The following is a 20,868-nucleotide window of genomic DNA, read 5'->3' on the forward strand; positions in this document are numbered from 1 at the left end:
AGTTAAACTGATATTCGCTCATCCACCATGGGGGGATTTCTATGCTGGAACTGTGATAGCTCTTATACCCTTCACTGACCATCCGTTTGTTTCAGGTCATGAATCACATTAGCTCCAACGACCACTTTCACATTTCCAATCAATTCCACAAATGAACAGCATGGCAGGAAATAAAACAGCCCAACTGACCTGTTGATGGATAAATGATAACATGCACCAACATACACCGTTATTGATTAAAACTGAATTGCTCACCTTTACCACACCTGAGTATGAATGGCACACCATCCCACCTTTCATTCCTCACAAACAACACAGCAGTGGCAAATGTTGGAGTCACTGAACCTGAAGCCATTAAACAGTTGTATCAGAGGATATATACTTCCTGGTGAACACAATACACAGGACAGCTTTACCTGCCCACATTACTGTCTGACATATAGGTTCTCTGTGAACAAATGCCCTTGGGGGAAAAATGATAATAATCAGAGTTAATTCTGGGCCCACAGTCAATGCTTTAAATAAGGGTTACAACTTGGGCTGGCTAAAATGACTAATACTTAGAAATATTGTTGATGGTAAAGATTATTAATGATAAATTAAATCTATTATTCGATACGAAATTTGTTATAGATAATACTTTAAGTAACTTTAGTGACAGAAAAAGAGTTTTAATTTTGTCACAAAAAATGCTAATTTATGACTTTATCCATGATCTGCTTCTACATTGTGTTCAAGATGTTGTTTAGTGAATGGTCCATTTATTCATGCAAAAACATGTCACCTCTCAGACATTTTCAGCATTTTTACTCCGTCTAGTTCCATCTCAGATATTTATCAATAATCAATTGGTATTATGTTAACGATTATCGAGTTTTACAATCTATATCTATAGTCAGCAGTAGTTGCAACTGAATAAACAATTTATTCCAGAAGTTCCCCTCTCGAGTGTAGATTATGGCATATGTATGCAACATGCAAGTCATGCACTGCACAGCTGGATTGCTCTGATTGTTTGTTGTTTAATGATACAATCAGCAATGTTACAGCTATATGCTGGTGGTCTGTAAATAATCAAATCTGGCCCTGACAATCCAGTGATCAACATCATGGGGGCCAATCTACACAGTAGGGATACGATGACATGTGTCAACCAAATCAGCGAGTCTAACAACCTGATCCCGCTAGTTACCTCTTGCAACAAGCATGAGTGGCTGAAGACCAATTCCAAAAAGGATTTTACAGTGACTAAAACATAAAACAATCACAAAAATCTTTAAGTTGAAATCTATCGAAGTTGTCACTGACATTCTTGTCCAAGTAGAGATGCACAAACATCTAAGACCCTTGTTTTCAAGAGTTTCTTCTTCTCTCATCAATAAACTCAAGCTTCTCCTGTAGTTCTCTAATGGTTGGCCATATAACCTTATTACCAGCTAACTGCGACAGAAAATTCATGTGAATGAGTATTGCCAGACAACTGCCATAAACGTATGTTCATCCTGAAGCTGCAGTATATTGTAACACAGAATTTCTGCCAGTCCTCATGCTTACTCATTGCCAGTCCAGCTAACCAGCCCTGGTGAACACAGCCACAAAGGTACCTACCCTTGGGGACGGTGGGATCATCAAGGTACCCATCCTTCTCTTCTCCCTTGCCATCCTTCTTGCCCACATACTGGCCAAGCACTACCTCATCCATCTTTATCGGCTGGATGCTTCGTAATACCTTTACCTACACAAAAATAAGCAATACTTCAGCAATACCATGGCAGGGGACTCCAGAAATGGGTTTCAAACAGTCAGGTAACCAGAAGTAAAACACAAAATGAATGAATGAATGAATGAATGAATGAATGAATGAATGATTGATTGAATTTAGTTTTACGCAGCTTTTTGCAATACTCCAGAAATATCATGACAGGGATTACTAGAAATGGGCTTCACATATTGTACCCATGGGGGAAACAAATCCCAGGTCTTCAGCATGACAAGCTAACACTTTAACCACAAGGCTACCTCAGTGCCCCACATAATATTGCATAAAACATACATTTTATGCTCTGCTATTAAAATGAGTCAATTTATGCCACTTTTAGCAATATTCCACAAATATCACAGCTGGGGGCACTAGAAATGGATTTCACACATTGTATCCATGTGGGGAACCAAAACCAGGCATGACAAGCAAACACTTTAACCACTTGGCTACCCTCCTGCCCCCTCATTAAGATGGAACATTACCCATGCTGGATGCAAAGCTTCATACCTTAGTTCTTGACATTTGTATTGAGTTTGATAAAAAAAAACCAGCGGTCCAAATACCTGCCTGCCTGACCTCCTGGGACATGTTATTTTCAAAATGGACACACAATTTCTCTAATTCACTTGTCTGATGGTCAGGTTATAATTTAGACATGCATATGACGATGTTCAATACACATTTCAGGATAATGATTCATTATTAATTCACTCATAAAAATAAATGATGAATTCTAATTGGATGGTAAGTGCTGTTGCTTGTCAAACCTTAATTATTGGCAGGCAAGGAAGTTTCGGTCAGGGCTGGCAAGTTTTACATCTAACTAGCCCTCTGGTCTGGCTAGCCCACTGATCAACATAACTGTATTAGGATGATAAACATCAACCGGCAATAAGCCTGACCCCAGTCCTGTTTGTCACCTCTTGTGACTAGCATTGGTTGATCAAGAAGTAAAAAATTGATCTTCTTGGGGGTAGTTTATGTCACTTTACATTTGTAATCATCCTTGTTCTGAAGGTGGGTAGTGTCTACAACAAATGTATTCTGCTATCCACATTATCATATTAAACATGTACAACCAATTGCTCCATCTACCTTCTCATTTCGGATGTCTTCAGCTGCTGTTGAAGGTGGTTTCTCCATGGCAACCAATGTCAGGATCTGGAGTAAGTGGTTCTGCATCACATCTCTGTAAAGGGAAGTATCAAAACAGGCTCCATTGTAAAACCATATGTGACCAAATGTACAAAAAGATATTTCAGCAACACTATTTCTGAAAGTTTGTATGTCCTTGGGTTTGATCTGGCTACAGGCTGGTCAAGTCCACACATAAACATTGAAAAAACCTGAGTCAGCAGATTTCTTGGAGTATAAAGTGACATCCTGAACTATAACTCTGGAAACTGGACTAAGGATAAGATATGTGGATAGCAGCAGTTGTGTTGCTCTTCATCAAGATGATTTTCAGCTTCATATCTTATTCTTATCTAGAACTCCAACTTCTATATGCTTCTCAAAGAAGAGTAACTGGACATCACATGAGTTTACCAAAAGCAGATGCTGATGTTTTGCTTCTTAATGCACATGGTAGCAATATTCTCCACTATGACAACTGTTTAAACAGATTCTACACCCTATAATGCAAGGGTTGATACTATGATCAACAATCCATGCATTAGGAAAACTTGACAAACTATAAACCCAGTCCATGGACTCAAGATCAATATGGACCAGCCCTCATTTCTCGAAACAAACTTCAGTTTTCATATAAATTTTGGAATTGTTCAATCTATAACTTAACTATATTCAGAAAATGAAAAAAAAAAAAACATACAAAATTAAGCAATCTACCCTCCAAACTCAAATTGTCAACTGTGTTCAAAAACGATATCAGTTCATTTTGGGAATTGCATTTCCTGCGTTTTCTCAAATATGAGTAAAAATCTAGCTAAGTCAAAAAAGGTTTTTAAATTAAGGTTTTGAATTTGCAATTTAAAATGAAATTTTGCTACCTGAAAAAAAAGAAAACCAACTTGCTACTTGGTAATTTTTGGTGAAACTGCTTACATTCATCAGTTTGACATCATTTTGTAAGGACAGATCTCCAGTTGTGCACTTTCACTCACAAACATTTACAAAAATGCTCAACAGAGCTTTAGTTGGTCACTAAGTCATCACTAAACTCACATAATTGCAACAAAGACTCAGTCAACTCGGTGCACACTGTGCATAAATATCGCAGTACTGCTTCCGATGTTTGATAATGAACATTTGTCATACTCTGAAGTTGATGATGTGTTTCATGTATGCATTTTCGTTTTAAATGGCAGATCGGTAAAAATGAAAGTTCTATCTATTCATGAGTAAAATGTTCAATTATTCTATTTTTCTTTGCTGTCAAAATTAAAGTTCATGAATACAAATCTAATTGTGGCATTTGTTGTTGGTTTTAGTTAAAAGAAACACTGCATATTATAGAACAACCTTTATGGATAAGAACCTCTTTCATTTATGAGAGAAATGTTTCAGTACAGATTCTTTTACCGTCAGTGCTAGACAACGGTACATGTCACTCTCAAGAATAAAAGAATAAAAGAAGTTGTTATCCATAAAGTTTATTATACATTGTACATCCCAAATTCTAAAAAGACACTCAAAGAAACACTGGTTGTCTGTCTCACCTGATGATTCCAAACTGGTCAAAATATCCCCCTCTTCCTTGAGTGCCAAATGGCTCCTTGAAACTTATGACAACACTGGCAACATTGTCCCTGTTCCAGACGGGGCTGAATATACGGTTCCCAAACCTATAAAATAGTATTCATGTCAGTTGGTTGACACTACACCGTAGCTCACCTTCAAATATATAGTGTCAACAGTTTCACATGTGAACAACACTGCAACTGAACAAAGTTGCTTTAACAAAATCGACAATTTTACTGAATTACACATTATGTTATCATATGGGAGAACACACATGCCGAAGTTCAAAATTTTCATTCTGGCACATTTACTATGTGCCCACAACTAACTGAATAAATTATTTATTTTCATTACACTTTCAGTTCAAACTTTGTGAACACAGGTGAAAGATCAAAGGTCAGGTAATGTGAGTGAATGAGGGAGTAAGGTTTAAGTATGGTTTAACACCGCTTTTAGCAATATTCCAGCAATATCACGATGGGGAGACACCAGAAATGGGCTTCATACATTGAACCCATGAGGGGAATCAAACCCAGATCTTTGGCATGACAAGCAAACACTTTAACACAAGGCTACCCCCCCTTCCCCTCATGTGACTGTAGCTACTGGTAAAAAAAATGACAGTAAGATCTTGTCCAGTCCAGAAAGCTCAGCTAATAAATGTTTGTTTGCTCTTAAAACACTGAGCTATGTGCAGCTGTCTGTAAATAATCACGTCTGGACCAGACAATCCAGTGATCAACATCATGAGTATCAATCTGTTGATACAATGGCAGGAGGTTAGCAAGTCTGACCACCCAATCTGATTTTCTGCCTCTGAGGATAAACATGAGATGCAGAAGATCAATTCTAACCCAGTCGTCACAAGATGAATATGATAACACTGAACTGGACAAAACATATCATGCTGATGCAGACATGTAGATATAGAACATTATTTATTATCATTTACTATGCTTTGTGTTTTTTCAGCAAATGACCCAGTTGTCGAGGCAATTTCAACTCATGATAAAGCCAATTCTGAACATTTGTTGTACAACCTGAGAACTAAGTTAGACCGACAAAGTGAACGCATGTACACGAAGTAGACAGTGCGAGGCAATGAGAAACCCATTTAGTTTGTGAAGGGGTGAGCAGACGTAGGCTAGTGCACATGCAGTGCCTGATGATGAAATTGATTCTGCGCAAAGTTGCACACACCTTGCTCATAAGACACTGACATGGTTGGTGGGCACTTCACTGCACTGTAATTGCTCACAAACAACCTGGGGCTCCTTCACTCACAATGGGAAGCACGAGCGGGCAGCACTCATAGTAATACATGCTAATATGTGTCAGTTGTCAGGTTGGTGCTCAACTTTTCCTTGTTTGCAAGCAGATAGGCAATCACTGTCGTTCATATACAGATCAAAGTGGCCACCATAATAATGACACACATCACACATGTCCTGCAACACCAACACAAGCTCCTGAGAAATAAGTGTTTTGGACCAGCGAGACTGACTGGTAGCAATAAAAATGTCTCACCTGAGAACCATAAGATTCTGCACCATTTCTTTGCCAAGATAGTGGTCAATTCTGTACAGTTGCTCCTCAGAGAACAGGGCCGCCAGATGGGCTGACAAACGATTGGATGAGTCCAGATCATGTCCAAATGGCTTCTCTACGATAATGCGTGTCCATTTGTCTCTGTAAGTATTCATTGAAATAAACAGTAAACTAGAGTTAGAACAAACTCAAAGGGACCACTGAGGTTCATTGTAACAAGATTTCATATTGACTAAAGCATACAGCAAATGACAAAAGGGTCATAAACATAGTTTATTGTAATCCAAAAGGACATTGTCTCTTGTGTACATGGTAAGAGTGAGTGAGTATGGTTTTACTTTTCTTAGCATCAGTACCATGGGGTGGGGGCTGAGAGAGAAAGATAGAGAGAGAGAGAGATATAGAGAGAGAGAAAGAGAGAAAGAGAGACAGAGCAAGTAACTGGGGATGAATGTAACATTCCTCTTTATCACAGACCACTGCTATGAAGTGGAATCAATAAACATTAACTATTCTTTTCATGGTTATATATGAACATAATGTTCACTGACCTAAACAAAACACAGGTCAATGATGTCTATAAATAGAATCTAGACAATCAGCTGCTTATGCAGAAAATCTAACAGTTTCAATGACATATTGGTGTGTTAAAATTCTCAAACAAAATACCAAAAGGTATCCAAAGTCAGTTCGAGTCACAGTTCTGGCGGCATCTACAGCCATACGACATGATACTAGTATGATTTTGTATTGTTTGGTTGTTGTTTAATGCCGTTCTCAGCAACATTTCAGCCATGTGGCAGTGGTCTGTTCACAGTCAGTCTTTCACTCAATAATCCAGTGATCAACAGTAGCAGCATCGATACATGCAACTGTGATAGGATGACATTTGTCAACCAATCCAGTGAACCTGGCCACCCGATCCTGTTCGTCGCCTCTCATGGCAAGCATGGGTTGCTGAAGACCAATGCTCCCCGGACAACTAATACATTTTGAAATGTGCACGGTGCAAATGTAACACATAAGTATACCAATGTTTTGACAGTGGGGACTTACATTTACATACCAGAAATGGCACTAAGTACCTACTTTTGTGACATGCAGACTGCCTTGAGGTTCAGGGTCACAGTCTCAAAGACTGATGGTGGCAGGGCCAGGTAGAACAGTCTGTTTGGATCTCCCTTCTGTTTGATGGCCTTGTTCAGTTTGGAGAAGTCTTCTGCCTGATCATAGCTGCCAGCCACATACTCATTAAGCTTGAAGAATTGTTCAACCTTTGCTTCTTCACCCTTCTTTACCTGGAGGTCAAGCATGTAAGTGAGAAAGGGGTTTTCCAATGGATCAAAGCTCCATACAGCTTAATGTGTCATATATTATTGCTCTTAGTCATACTGGTTTCCCTGCTTGAGTGTTGACATAGGGACACTCGGAATGAGCTTTACAACTTGTATGATGTAAGCTGAACCCTGGCCTTCAAGTGAAACGCTTTCAACACAAGACCACCCCACTGTCCCATTCAAGGTATGAAACTGACCAGGGCAAACCATCTTTATCTCTCCAAACAAGAAGAGGCTGGTTTTCTTAAATGTAAAAGAAATAACCGAGTGAAGCGGGCTTTCACCTTTGACTTCAAGAATTTTACTTACACAGACAATTAACATGTATGTGTATGTGGCATCTAGAACTAATCAAGACTGATGCTGGTTTATAATGCTAGCACTCTGAGATACTTTCCCAGTATCTTTGTCTGACTAGACAAACCAGTGGTTGATGTTATGCATCAGGCTTGGCGCCAATGGTTACAATGCAGTGCATACCATGTAAGGTTGTTATCTCACCTTCATGTGTGGAATACATTGCTTTTTGATAGCTTCTACTGTCAGTTTGCTCCTGGCATACCCAATGAAGAAGGTCTGGGGAGGAAGAAGGCCATCCCTGAAAAGCCACCTGAAAAGATATGTGATGTTTAACACTTGACAACTGCTTTTATCACTTTTGAAAGTAAAGAGTTTTTAATGATACTTTAAAATTACAGATTAATGATCATTATGACAAATACATAAGCACCATTACTGAAATAGAGGTTTTAAGTCTTACCATAACGTAGGGTAAATTTTCTTCTTTGCCAAGTCGCCCTGAAACAGGATGTAATTCTTTGTTAACACTGTGTGGCTGTGCAGGTTAGAATTTCATATACAGTGACAATATACACAGTAACACTGAAAGGAGATATGATACTAAACTACCTGGTTACTCTACTGTTATCATTTAAATTGGGCAAAGAGCCAGCATAGGGTTGTACCATATACACTATGAGACGAACACAAAATAGGGTAATACATTATATTCAATAAATCAAATGTGCATTTGCTTTGGTTGTAATTTTTCGATATTAATTTGGGGGTAAGGCACAGAAGCAATATATTGCAACATTGCCTAAAATACTGCAAACAACACTACAAATATGGTTATCGCCTTGTATTTTCTCATCTCAACTCTCATCAAAAGGCTGATATAAAATGTCAACTAAGGTAACAACTACCTAGTTGAGGTTTCAAGCTTTAATGATATCACGGATCCAGTACCATCGTTTACAGAAGGGAAAGTCGGAAAAAGTACCGCTTTTTTGTTCCAAACAACACTAATAAGAAGCAGACTTTAATTGGCCTTGTAGCCAGGTCAGAATCAAACGGAAGGATAGATTATAATTTCAAATCATAATTTGAAATCTGTCTGCATTATTGAGGCCTCAAAAATGTATAGTTTATCAATTATTTTGTTTGTGAGATGTCTAGGCTCTATATTGGACAATAATCCAGAGCACCTGGTATACGGGTGTATGCACTTCGCAATCACATGCTGCAAGCGCTGCATCAGCAACATGGACAGCAACACAGAGAAGCTTCTTCATAACATCATTAAATACTTCCGAGTCAAAAAGATTTATTAGCTATGATAGGGTGTACTATAGGGCCAGCTGTGCACTGGGCTTGTCATATAACCTGATGTATGGGGTTGCAAAGAAATTTACGGTGGGGGTTGGTAAAATGACAGTAGTTATGAGCATGCATGCTCCTGTAATTAAATTTAATTTTGCATACGACACTTTGATACATATCAGATCAGTACAAAGTGAAACATCACTTTTTAATATTAATATTTTATTCTAGTGACGATGAAAAACAATGAATTCATGAAATGGTGTGGTTTCTTCAACCTAATATGGGAATTGCATCTATCTGGTATTTAATTTATCTTATTCTTTATCATTCTATATGACATGTGCCAAAAATAAGACATTTTCAAACATTAAAGTTCTACTTCAAAGGTTGTCCTCAACTAATTAATTATGTGAAATATACAGAATTGGTTGAATGCGTCACTAGGTTAGGGTCAGCTGTGTAGGTTAAACAGTGGGATGTGGAACATGCTTTGTTCACTGAAGTAGTGTTCATGCATATATGATGCCTGTATTCAACTAATACACAAATACTGGTAAAGAAATATGTGAGCTGAAAAGCCAAACTGGTTAACACAACAGAGCTGTTACCTAATGTCATCACAGATGGTATCTTATCTTTCAAAAAAAGTGAAGAATATTAGGGTTATTGTGTGATGAGATGTCCTGCAAGTAGTCTGATGTGAATGGTAATTATTCTTCAAATTACCTATGTCCAAAATGCCCACTCGAGTCACATGCTCACAATTTGTTATCAGAAAATATTGCTTCAAACCTTTATTTATCATAGCCATTGTTCATCCACTGTTTCCCCTTCCAAATGACATGCTATATTTGTTTAATTGGTTTAGTTTCAAATTAATAACAGCAATTATGACCCAAATATTTTACCTACAGATACAAAATGACATGCTGAAATTATGTAATTAGTTTATGTTATTTCATTTTCATATCAATAATAGCAACTACAACCAAAACATTTCACCTAAAGATGCAAAACGACATGCTGAATTTGTTTAATTAGTTCGTTATTTTATTTTCATATTACCAACTGTCCAGTCTGTTGCCTTGATGAAGCTTCCAGCTGGTAGATATAATTGTCTTAATGCATAACTGAACAGTGTGTAACACGCCACTATCAATGTATTCAATGTACTCATCAAGGCAAGGTGGTGGCACTGATTACACAGTGGCCTCTACACCACTGTCTTAACAAGGCAGCATTAATCAGGAATATATCATTATATTTCCATCAGGCATAGCTGGGATGGCAAAAACGAAATATTAACAATACTCAATATGAAAGTTATGTCCTTGATAATATCCTGTATACAACGTGATAGACACATTTAGACAGGCAGAAACAGAATTCCTATTGACAATTGCAGCATACAAAAAGCAATTGTCTATGAACATGTTATCACTCACCTATGACATACATTTTTTATAATTTTTTTATCTTTTTGAGAATTGGGTGAGTGAAAAGGGTTTTACGCCACTTCTAGCAATAACCCAACAATATCACAGTGTGGAACACCAGAAATGGGCTTCACACATTGTATTCATTTAGGAAACAAGTGAATACTTTAACTGCTGGACTACCTCACAACCCCTGTAAACACTGGGATAAGATGACTTATTTTACCTCACACATAAATGTTGTTTTCTGACTGGTCGGACGCTCTTCTGTTATCTTCAATGTACCTCGTTTTCAAGCGTGGTACATTAGAGTATACCCTGCTGCCAATAGCAACTCATTCGGTACTTCATGGTAGTTACATTTTTATCTCGAATAACATTAAATGATACCAATGTTTTGCGAATGGAAATTGATGGAAGGGAGTTAACTTAAAATCTGTTTTTCTAGTGTTGTGATCAAAATCTAGCAATGGCTACAAAAACATTTGACTCTCTTTCCAATGAATAAATTTTGACCAAACATAGTCCCTGTGAAAATTTGTTTTTAGTGAGTGAGTTTAGTTTTACACCTCATTCAGCAATATTCTGTGAATATTAAGAAGAAGAATTACATCTTTATGAAGACAATACCGATGAAAAAAAAAAAAACAGCAAGATTTGAATGTTTGATTCACATAGGTTGGCTGAAGTGTACGATCTGATACCCATGCTTCAAACAGTTCAGAATTAACATTGAGGCGTTCGTTAAGACAGACACTCTGTTTACAGGTCAAAGTCAGTAAGCCTGACCAACCAATCCTGCTAGCCCTCTCTTATGATAGGCATGAGACCCTGACTGACTGCAGATCTTCATGGGTTTGATGGACTACCTAACCACCAACGACCACAATAACAATCTTACTACTGCAGTGAAATTGCCTGTCTTTGGTTAACACCCTTAGGTACGGTATAAGATGTTTTTGAAAAAAAAATCAAATAATCAATAATCTTTCCAACATAAAACAAACGTAATCCTTAAGCACATGTTATAAAAGAAATTTAAGTGATTTTGCTTCTAAATTAATCTTTTTAATCTTCTAAACACACAGATAAGGCAATAAAAGAAGCAACAGTAAATATCAAAGTGTAACTTTCCCTAAACTGGATTGCCAGGTCAAAAACATCAAGATAAATAAAATCCTACATGGTAAGATCCCTCACTGACATCAATTACTGCAAGCAGATTTGATTTACAGGACTTACACTAAGGGCAATATGATCATGAAAGACTAATAGAATTCACAATGGTCTCTAGACGTGAAGATATCGATCGTAAGGGTCTTTCTTCACCACAATCTAATTCCTTGCTAATTAAGAACAGCTAAAGCAGAGGTCGAGCCGTTGCACTGACCAGCTGTTTGACAGTCTGCTCACTCTCTGTCAGACTAATCTCATCATGAAACATCACCATTATTACAAGCATGGCTTTCAAGAGAATCTTTTAAAGAAAGGATTAATGTTTGGGTAATGGAAAAGGTTTGGGACATTAGAACATGAGTTCCTGTTATGCCTGTAAATTAGCCCATAAATCTCCAGGCATTCCATCGCAAATATCCATAAGATTATATTTACAAAACAGTAAAAAAATCAATCCTATTATTTGCAGAAACGAAACCCCACAAAATGCTGAATTGACCATGAATGTATAAACATGAGCGATGTATCGTTAGCCAACAAGTGAAAAATGCTGAGTCATCATTTGTCAGTGTTTATAACTTGCTATTTTTTTCAAACAAGCCTAAATGCACATCCAGTTATGGGGACAACTGATAGATGTGATAGGTCTGCTAATAAATGCAGCTGATATCTTAAGATAACAATGTCCAAGAAAATATCACCTTTCAGAATGATTCTCACAGATTTTATTGTCATGGAACATTGTAGAATGGCAAGGTACTTGACCACTGACTGAGGGTTTGATGAAGTAAACCTCTGTCATATCTGGGGAAGGTCAATATGTTTGAATGACATGGGTATAGTGGATAGTAAGTTTTATTTGCAATTTCAATTTTTGTGTTGATTCTGCTTGCTTTAACAAATTTGGTTTTACAAACTGGTGTTGCTAGACACATACAGAAGTGCTGCACAAGTCACCTTCAACAGTACGAAGTCCATTCACCACCTTTGTGGAGCCGATGGGAGAGCCTTGTGGTTAAAGTGTTCACTCATCACGCTGAAGATCCAGGTTCCAATTTCCCACAATGGGTACAATGTGTGAAGCCCATTTCAGGTGTCCCCCTGCTGTGACATTGCTGGAATATTGCCAAAAGTGGGGAAAAACTAAACTCACTATCACCTAACTGTGAATCCCATGGGCACAGCAGTGCTGCCAAGCCTAAGAACACAATTGGGGCCAAAGGAGAGGTAACTCTGAGACAGACACTTTTTCTAAAATTAATTATGGTTCACTAAACTGAAGTACATGTTGGAGCACTGTGTCAAGCTGAAACAGCAGTTCAGGTAACAGTTAACCCAAGAAGCAGGTTATCATATTTCTTCAAAAACAGCCATATGGAACCTAAGTGTCAAAAATATTCCACTGAAGATTTGTGGTTGATAAGGGAACAAAAAGTCATGTGAATGCGTAATGATTTTTACCAATGATCTTAAGTTCCAAATATCATGAGAATGATTACAAACCTCAGCATACAACGTCTTTCCACGCAGTACTCGCATTACATTAAACAAAACTAAGCTATGTGACATTGCCAACTTCAGAAATGTAACCTATTCTGCAATAGTGGCAATTATCCATATATTTCTGTCAGTTTCAATGTTCTTGACCTTAACATTTCATGGATATGAAGATCACCCCTTCTGGATTATGTGTGCTCAACTTCTCAACAGCACAAAATGTCAACACAACTTGCATTTGAAACAACCATACAAGGAGTGAATGCATCGTCACAAATCAACTGTCACTAAAACTACATACATCAACTGTTAACATGATAATTCTTCACATAAACCATGCCACTGAAAATGTATTACCCTACTACATTTATTAGTTTTGGGGCATCAGCTGCAAATATCATAATACTTTTGAGATTTCAAGCATGAAAATGACTTTTATTGAAATCATCTCCACTACCTTGAGTGTTCTCATAATGGCAGCTTTTAATCAGATCTTGCTGGACAGAACACAATTTTACTAGACAAGAGACAGCTATGTAAAATTCTATTTATCATCCAACAAATGTATTGTTCACAATGAGAAAAACTATCGAGGAATGAGTAATTAATTTTGTCTAGCCCAGGGGAATCACTGGCAATCATGATTATCCCATACTATCCATAATAATACTCTTTTCAGGAGACAAACAGAAATTCCATCTTCCAATTTAGTTATTCTCTTGCTAAAGGCAAAGTAAAATTTACAGCAAATGATTGAGTTATCCTATCCCTAACTGCCTTCAAATTTTTAGTGTTAGTAATTTGAATTTTTGTATCCATACTAAACAAGTCAAACTATTCACAACATGTGGGTGTGTGTAAAATTACTTGCGCCTATCACTGAATTTTAGTGCATATTAACTTGAACTTTATACGACAAAAACGCACAAAATCTGAGCAATATGTTGTTTCATTTAATTCATTAACTATAACACATAAAAGGTAATATTTCACAAATCAACATCAGTAATTTGAGAATGTAATTGAAGCGGATCACATGTGTTGATGTAACGCTCAGTAAGTTCTATTTATGTTGTTTTTTTCATATGTACATGATGCTACACCTACCTTCTAACAAAGGACAGATGGGTACAGAATATTAGATGTCACAGTTACATATTTTGAATCAGAATTCAGAATTATGAAATGTCTCATTATATATCGTGTGTGGATGATAAGACTTCTAAATTGACTAATAATGGAGAGTTACCTTAAACTTTAAAACTCACATGTGAAATACTACTCAAATCACGTTGAATTAATACATACTAAAAACAAATAGTTCTACCTCTATTTACCTGTTTTCAAATGTCTCCACTTGATTTACAGGACTTATTTCACAATGCAAGTCACAACACGAGATAACAGACTTAAGAAAATATACTTCTTACTAGAATGTTAATGTTAGTTGTAAGAAATGATCTGCCATCTTGTATGATTGAAATGGGCATTCGTTCTAGTTCCAAGGAAACTATCTGTTTCCGTTTCACTTTGTATGCATAGAAGATGCAGTATTTTGTACTGCGTACAACTCACATCAACCAAGCATAACATTACAAGCATACTCTTATGTTTAATGACATTTTTTCCAACTGCTTGTCGTAAGAAGTGACTAAATATAGCAATTGTTTAGATAGATGCTCGTGCTTTTGATCACTAGACTGTCTAGTCCAGATTTGATATTATATAGCTGGAATATTGCAAAGTGCAGTGTTAAACAACAAACCAACCAACTCTCTTTACCTTCATCCTATTTTACATAATTTCTTAATTCAAACCAGACATATTTGAAAACTGCATACAAATCAATGCATGACACAAAACCCTAGAGGTATTAATGAGTGAGTGATACAGGAAAATTGGATTTCAGTTAATATGGGCTGATATCAAACTGCAAGACAAATGTCATGAACCCTTTCAGATTAATCGTTTCATAAAACAGTTGATCGATGATGGCTAATGGATCTTAAACAAAATTGTGTGATCAACAAAATTACAAAAACAGCTAAACCTACATTATCATGATTTGTCAGCAATCTTGAAGCAGATAAGAAAACAGTTAAGTACAGACATAATTCTGGAACGCCTCAAATGTCTGCAAACATTCTCTAATTTATATCAGGAATTTGTCAAGTCATGTTTTCAGCATGATCATCAATATACAGAGGTGACTTGCATTTCTAGGATTAAACAACTACTGAACGAGAATAGGCTTATGTTTAGTTTGCAGTTATCAACCACCCCCTCCCCTCCCCCCAGCCAAAAAAAACTTAAAATGATAAGACAGGACACTTTTAGTAATACATGTAGCTCACTGTCCACATAATGCTCAGTCATGCTTCATCAGCAGTCCCAGCAGTTTCAGATCACAACAGTTGCTAGGTGACAGAGTTCCAAACAGTTTGCTCAGCAATGTTTATTCACTGAACTTTTTTTTTCAGTGAAGAATTGCAGGACATTTCAGCTGTCAATATTTTCTCTTTGGTCTCAACAGCTAAATGATATTCTGGTGTTTTCTGCATGATACTACTGGAATATTGCTACTAAAGGTGGTGTAAAACTCACTTACCAGCTGTAAGTTACCTAAGGCTGGCAGAAGTAATATTTCATTGGCATTCACTGGTGAAACAAGATTTCTTCAATGCCAGAGTTGAAGGAAAAATGCTAAGAAAATGTATATAATGTTTGACTTGACGTCACCTGATCCATATCGAACATTCACATTTATAACATTTATATGAACGTTTTCTCTAACTCATCTCTATCAATGTTTACTAAAAAACATGACAACATGAAAGCATTGTAATGCTGTATTAAATTGTGTTACTTAATGAGATTTCAGTCTCATAATCCACTAGGACTTTCCTTAGTAATGGTTGCAAGATCAACATAGCTTTGATATCATTTTAGCAAAATTAGATGTGATAGTGTTAGCAGACGAATCATCATTTTACCATGTTTACACTAAATAACAGGCACTCTTCTTGATGTACAGAATACATGATATCAATTACTAAACTATATTCAATATGTCTGTAACAGCTGCACCAGACATTGAATGACCACAGTTATGTCACATTCACACTGCAAGTTTGTGCATCAAAAACTGTCTGATAAACTAGTCATATCACGTCTAGGGATTACATGGCAAATTACAATTTCTGGGTGTAAGAAAATTTTAAGGTGCATCATACAATAAGTGAGTTAAAAGTTTAATGTCACATGAGCATTGTCTTACAGATAAACTGATAAGAATGGTGAATGGAATATAAACATGACCATGTTGAAAAATATTCTGTACATGTGAGTTGCTAAGTAACCAAGATATGCAAACTGCACAGGTGTTTTGACAGTGAAGGTGGATGATCCTCAAGGTGCCATATGACTTTCATTTGAAAATTCTTGCCTAAAAGTATAGTATTGATATTCAGTTAATGGTCATAACTGATAACAGAAAATTAAGATATCTCAAAGTTAAATTAATAATTTTAATCAAACGTCCAGCTATTCAAATACTGTTGTTGCTACTTAAATATCTAATGCAGCTGTTTGTCATAACAGCATCTTCATAATTCTGCATAAATATATACATAAAATTATTATACATGTGTAAAACTTTAATAATTAAGTTTTTAAGAGTCACTTTTATTCTAACTGTTCAAACAAGTGAATATGCAAAATGTTATCAAATGCCAAAGTGATTTGATAATGCTGTAACAAACCATACTGACACAAATGTTTACAGTACAGTTGCACATTATTTACAATCTTGTGAGGGAATTCTCAGGTCGAATTCCCTTCCTGATTCAGTTATTGTGATTGTGAGTGTAACGGACATTGTCAAGGTTTTGTCGCCTTCACAATCACCATGCTGGTCAAAGTAAATCGGTTTGGCCAGGAAGTCAGTGAAAAAAAGTGACATTCTCTATTTTACATGATAGAAATGGTTTGATTCTGTTGAGCCAGTTCACCGCACATTCACTTGCTGACGAGCGAGTCCCCTCCCACCCATGCTTCGCACAGCGCTTAGCGTCCAGTTCACATCGTTTGCAAACTCCGTCCACTAATCACTAACGTGCATAACGGTGAAATAAAATGGAAATGCCATTGCAGACGCCGAAAATATGCATCAGTAAACTTATTTCATTACTAAGCGAACTTGAACATTATCGGCAACGCGAGAGTCACTATTAGTGCTATAAGGCAAGTTCTGATATTTCGCCGAGTCATTTTCAGTGACAGTTTCGTCCCTTGGGCAACTTATTGTTGTAGTGTAAGTCCAAGTTGTCACGCTCTAAAACTGAAACATTTAGAAAACAGATGACATTGCTTACCGAAGCACCGAGCACGACAAATACATGGGAGGCACCGTGCCCTTCCTGCTCCAAAGAATCTCGGATGCGAGACAAAACTTCCTTCGTTGCTGGCGAATCCATGCTTGTCATACTGAAGCTGCAGACGAACTGAGCAGGAAGTAAATCTCACGTATGCGCTGTGTCTCACTGCGCCTGAGCCGGGCTCGTTGTATGGTACACCGTAAAGGACATAATTTGCAAACTCGCCCTCGCTGCTCTGTGGCTAATGTATACATCAGCTGTTGAGCATTTCGAGAAATCATGAGTTATAGGTTTATAATCAGTGTCCTGTTCTTGTGTCAGTCAATATGGGTCATTTGTATTATCGTGCCTGGCCTTGTTCTATATCAGGGAAACTAAATAAAGGACAATATTCTCGTTCATTCCATTTAGCCATGGTGAAGAGAATACAGTTGCGACTTACAATAGCAAATTTTGTTACTTGCCTCCACGCGGGCATACTCACCTATCCATCTGTCTGTATTATTTTCTTTGTTTCCAATTTCTCTGAATTTTCATTCCGACGTGAAAATATAAAACGTTTCCTCAGATTAATTTTCCTCGCTGCTATCATCGTTTTTGCCCTTATGTGATAAAATAGCTGACATTCTTGCACCGTCATTAAACAAAACGCCATCTTAATATTTCTTCATCTACAATTATCAAAAAGGGTTTCTAATGCTAAGCTACGCGATCTACATTCTTCGTAACAAATTTGGTGACAACTATTGCCAAGTGATCTAGACTGAACACACCGAGGTCTCGCATCAAAAAGTTTACGATTTTGAACGTTCATGATTTATGTAGGTTGTGAATGTTGAATTTGGTTAAATTAAATCGCACAGGCATTTCTTTCACATGGCCGTAATAAAACAAAACTATTTTTTTATATTTCTACGTCGAATTATATCTTTGCAAGATATACAGTCTTAATTCCACAGAAATCAGCTGATGTTGCGCTTCCATAGATTCAAGTACGTCACTCATGTCCGTCTACGCGTTTGACTCTCCTACATAAGATCCGCAACATACGGACCAGGTAGTTCAAGGTAAACAGATATGACCCCAAACTGCAACCGGATTCTGTGGAACAAGTCCGTGTTCAGCTCCCGGAAAACAATGTATATCACAAACAGAAGATATGAGAAGATATTCTATAAGTTAAATTCTTTAGTATTGAAAATTGGGGTGGTCCTGAACTTTATTTTTGTTAATTTGTTTTACTTTTTATTTTTGTTGGATACAGCTACTATACGTAGAGTAAACATCGATAGGAAATTGTTCCCAGGGTAACACTCGTCACTCAATGGGCAAAGAAATGATGTAAAAAGTTTCTGTATGGTTCGGTGAGTGAGTGAGTTGGATTTATGGCCGCGTTGAAAAGTATTATAGTTATTTTATCGCGTGTCAGCTCAAAGAGGGAGAAGTGAAGTTTTTAATGAGTACCAGTTTAGTCAAGCACGAGAATGGGGTATAGTAATAAAAGAAACCATGTCAGTATTGAGAAGGAAGTGGTGCTTTGATTTGACACGACAACCAGCACTTTATGGCGACACAACATGTTAACAAAGAATAGATGCAGCAATCGCTACAACCGTGCTCCCATACTAGTTAGTGTGGTTTGTTTGTTTGCTTGTTAATATAACAACATTTACCATAAAACACTAGCTATGGCGGCGACCTGTGAATAACTGAGTTAGGGTCAGACAATCCGGCATTCGGAATCATCAACAGAACTGGTCAACAACGATCCCCATGGCCGTGTGCAAAGACCTGCCATTAACCAGGTCCCGAGCATGGCCACCAGATCCAATTTGTCACCTCCAGCACAGAAGCTAAACTTGGGTCGACGCGGAACCCCCTTAGGATCTTATATTAGACCTACAACCTATACCATCACAAAAAGGGAAATAATATTTGCTTGTGATATTTGTCGAATTTGAAAGGACGACATGGAGGTGCAACGAACTGATACATCCGTTATAAGATGGCAACACTGAGGGAAAACTACTGCTTCCTTTTCCTCGTTTTTCGAGTGCGTGATCATGGAAAAACGGAACCAATTAGTGTAGTCAAGCACACATAATATAGAGCTTAATGTGTTGTTTTCCATTAGAATAAATATCAAGAGGTAACGGACTCGCGAAGGTCCCGGGGTAGAGTAGGCCTTCAGCAACCCACGTTTGCTGTAGAAGGCGACTGTGCGAGTTGTAAGAGGCGACTAACGGGATCGGGTGGTCAGGCTCGCTGACTTGGTTGACACGTCGGTTCCCAATTGTGTAGATCGATGCTCATGATGTTGATCACTGGATTGTTCGCTCCATACTCGATTATTTACAGACCTCCGCCATATAGCTGGAATATTGCCGAGTGCGGCGTAAAACTAAACTCACTCACTCAAGAGGTAACGCATCCACGATGATCCGTATGTACAATGGAGTAATGTGACACCAGAAATGGGTTTCGCACATTGTACCCGTGGGCAATCGAACCTGGGTCCTAAGCATGACGAGCGGACGCTTTAAACATTAGGCTACCTCAGGGCACCGGTAATGCAACAGAGACACTGCTGTCTATATATAGGTTATTATACGTGCATGCGTGTAAAAATTCTTGCATTTCCTCAACGCGAACGAGAGTTATATATGATTTGTTTGTTTGTTTCTTCCTTTCTTAACACCACGCTCAGCAATGTTAGAACTATATGGCGACAGTCTATAAATAAACGAACCTGGACCAGACAATCTAGTGGACAGTGCCATGATCATCGATCTACGTAACTGGGATACCATGACATGTGTCAACAAAGTGAACAAAGTCTCACCACCTGATCCCACTAGTCGAAAAGTATAGGTTGGCGAAGATCAATTCTAAACCGGATCTTCACAAGTGTGTAATCAAGAATTCGTATAGTTTGACGCACAATTAGGCCAGTGAAGTAACGTTTTCATTTAGAAGATAAATAGTTTGGTTTCTACAATTTCCGGGGTTCACCGAAATTCGACATAGGCAAATGTAGTTTAAAACCGACGGTATATCGAACTCTATTCGACAGCGGTTATGGGAAACACTTACTATTGGTTAACAATTCCCATTATTTGTATTGCACACACACGCATACTTGCTGCTCTTAATCCAACTCGTGTTCTTTTGTATATTTATTTCTCATTATGTCATAAAACCAATATATCAAAGACTGGTAAATGTAACACCCACTACCCTATATAACTAGATGCCTAAAACATTTCCACGTTGTAAGATGTTAATTTACCATATTATAAAGTTGCTACATTGTGCAAACTGCAACCTGCCCTACTGAAACCGAGATGGTCGTGTGGAGACATGTGCTGTTGTTAACGAAACTCAACTCCCGGGTAGACGAAATTATTCTCGAGAGCATATCGTGACTA

At 37.5% G+C, this 20,868-nt stretch overlaps 1 protein-coding gene across 1 annotated transcript in view; it reads right to left on the reverse strand.

Annotated features, from left to right (window-relative positions):
- LOC137297030 (glucose-6-phosphate 1-dehydrogenase-like) overlaps positions 1-17,575 on the reverse strand; it is a 31,239-nt gene extending 13,664 nt beyond the window's left edge. Inside the window, exons 1-9 of the mRNA XM_067828980.1 lie at positions 17,438-17,575; positions 8,111-8,148; positions 7,852-7,960; positions 7,103-7,311; positions 5,993-6,154; positions 4,444-4,569; positions 2,858-2,951; positions 1,609-1,735; positions 256-345 (exon numbers count right to left, since the gene is read on the reverse strand). Of these exons, the coding sequence (XP_067685081.1) occupies positions 256-345; positions 1,609-1,735; positions 2,858-2,951; positions 4,444-4,569; positions 5,993-6,154; positions 7,103-7,311; positions 7,852-7,960; positions 8,111-8,148; positions 17,438-17,548 (1,066 nt within the window). The 5' untranslated portion in view covers positions 17,549-17,575. The remainder of the gene's footprint in view (positions 1-255; positions 346-1,608; positions 1,736-2,857; positions 2,952-4,443; positions 4,570-5,992; positions 6,155-7,102; positions 7,312-7,851; positions 7,961-8,110; positions 8,149-17,437) is intronic.
- Between the last annotated feature and the right edge of the window lie 3,293 nt (positions 17,576-20,868).

This window comes from Haliotis asinina, chromosome 9, assembly GCF_037392515.1.
Source record: "Haliotis asinina isolate JCU_RB_2024 chromosome 9, JCU_Hal_asi_v2, whole genome shotgun sequence".
In the NCBI taxonomy this organism is placed as follows: domain Eukaryota; kingdom Metazoa; phylum Mollusca; class Gastropoda; order Lepetellida; family Haliotidae; genus Haliotis; species Haliotis asinina.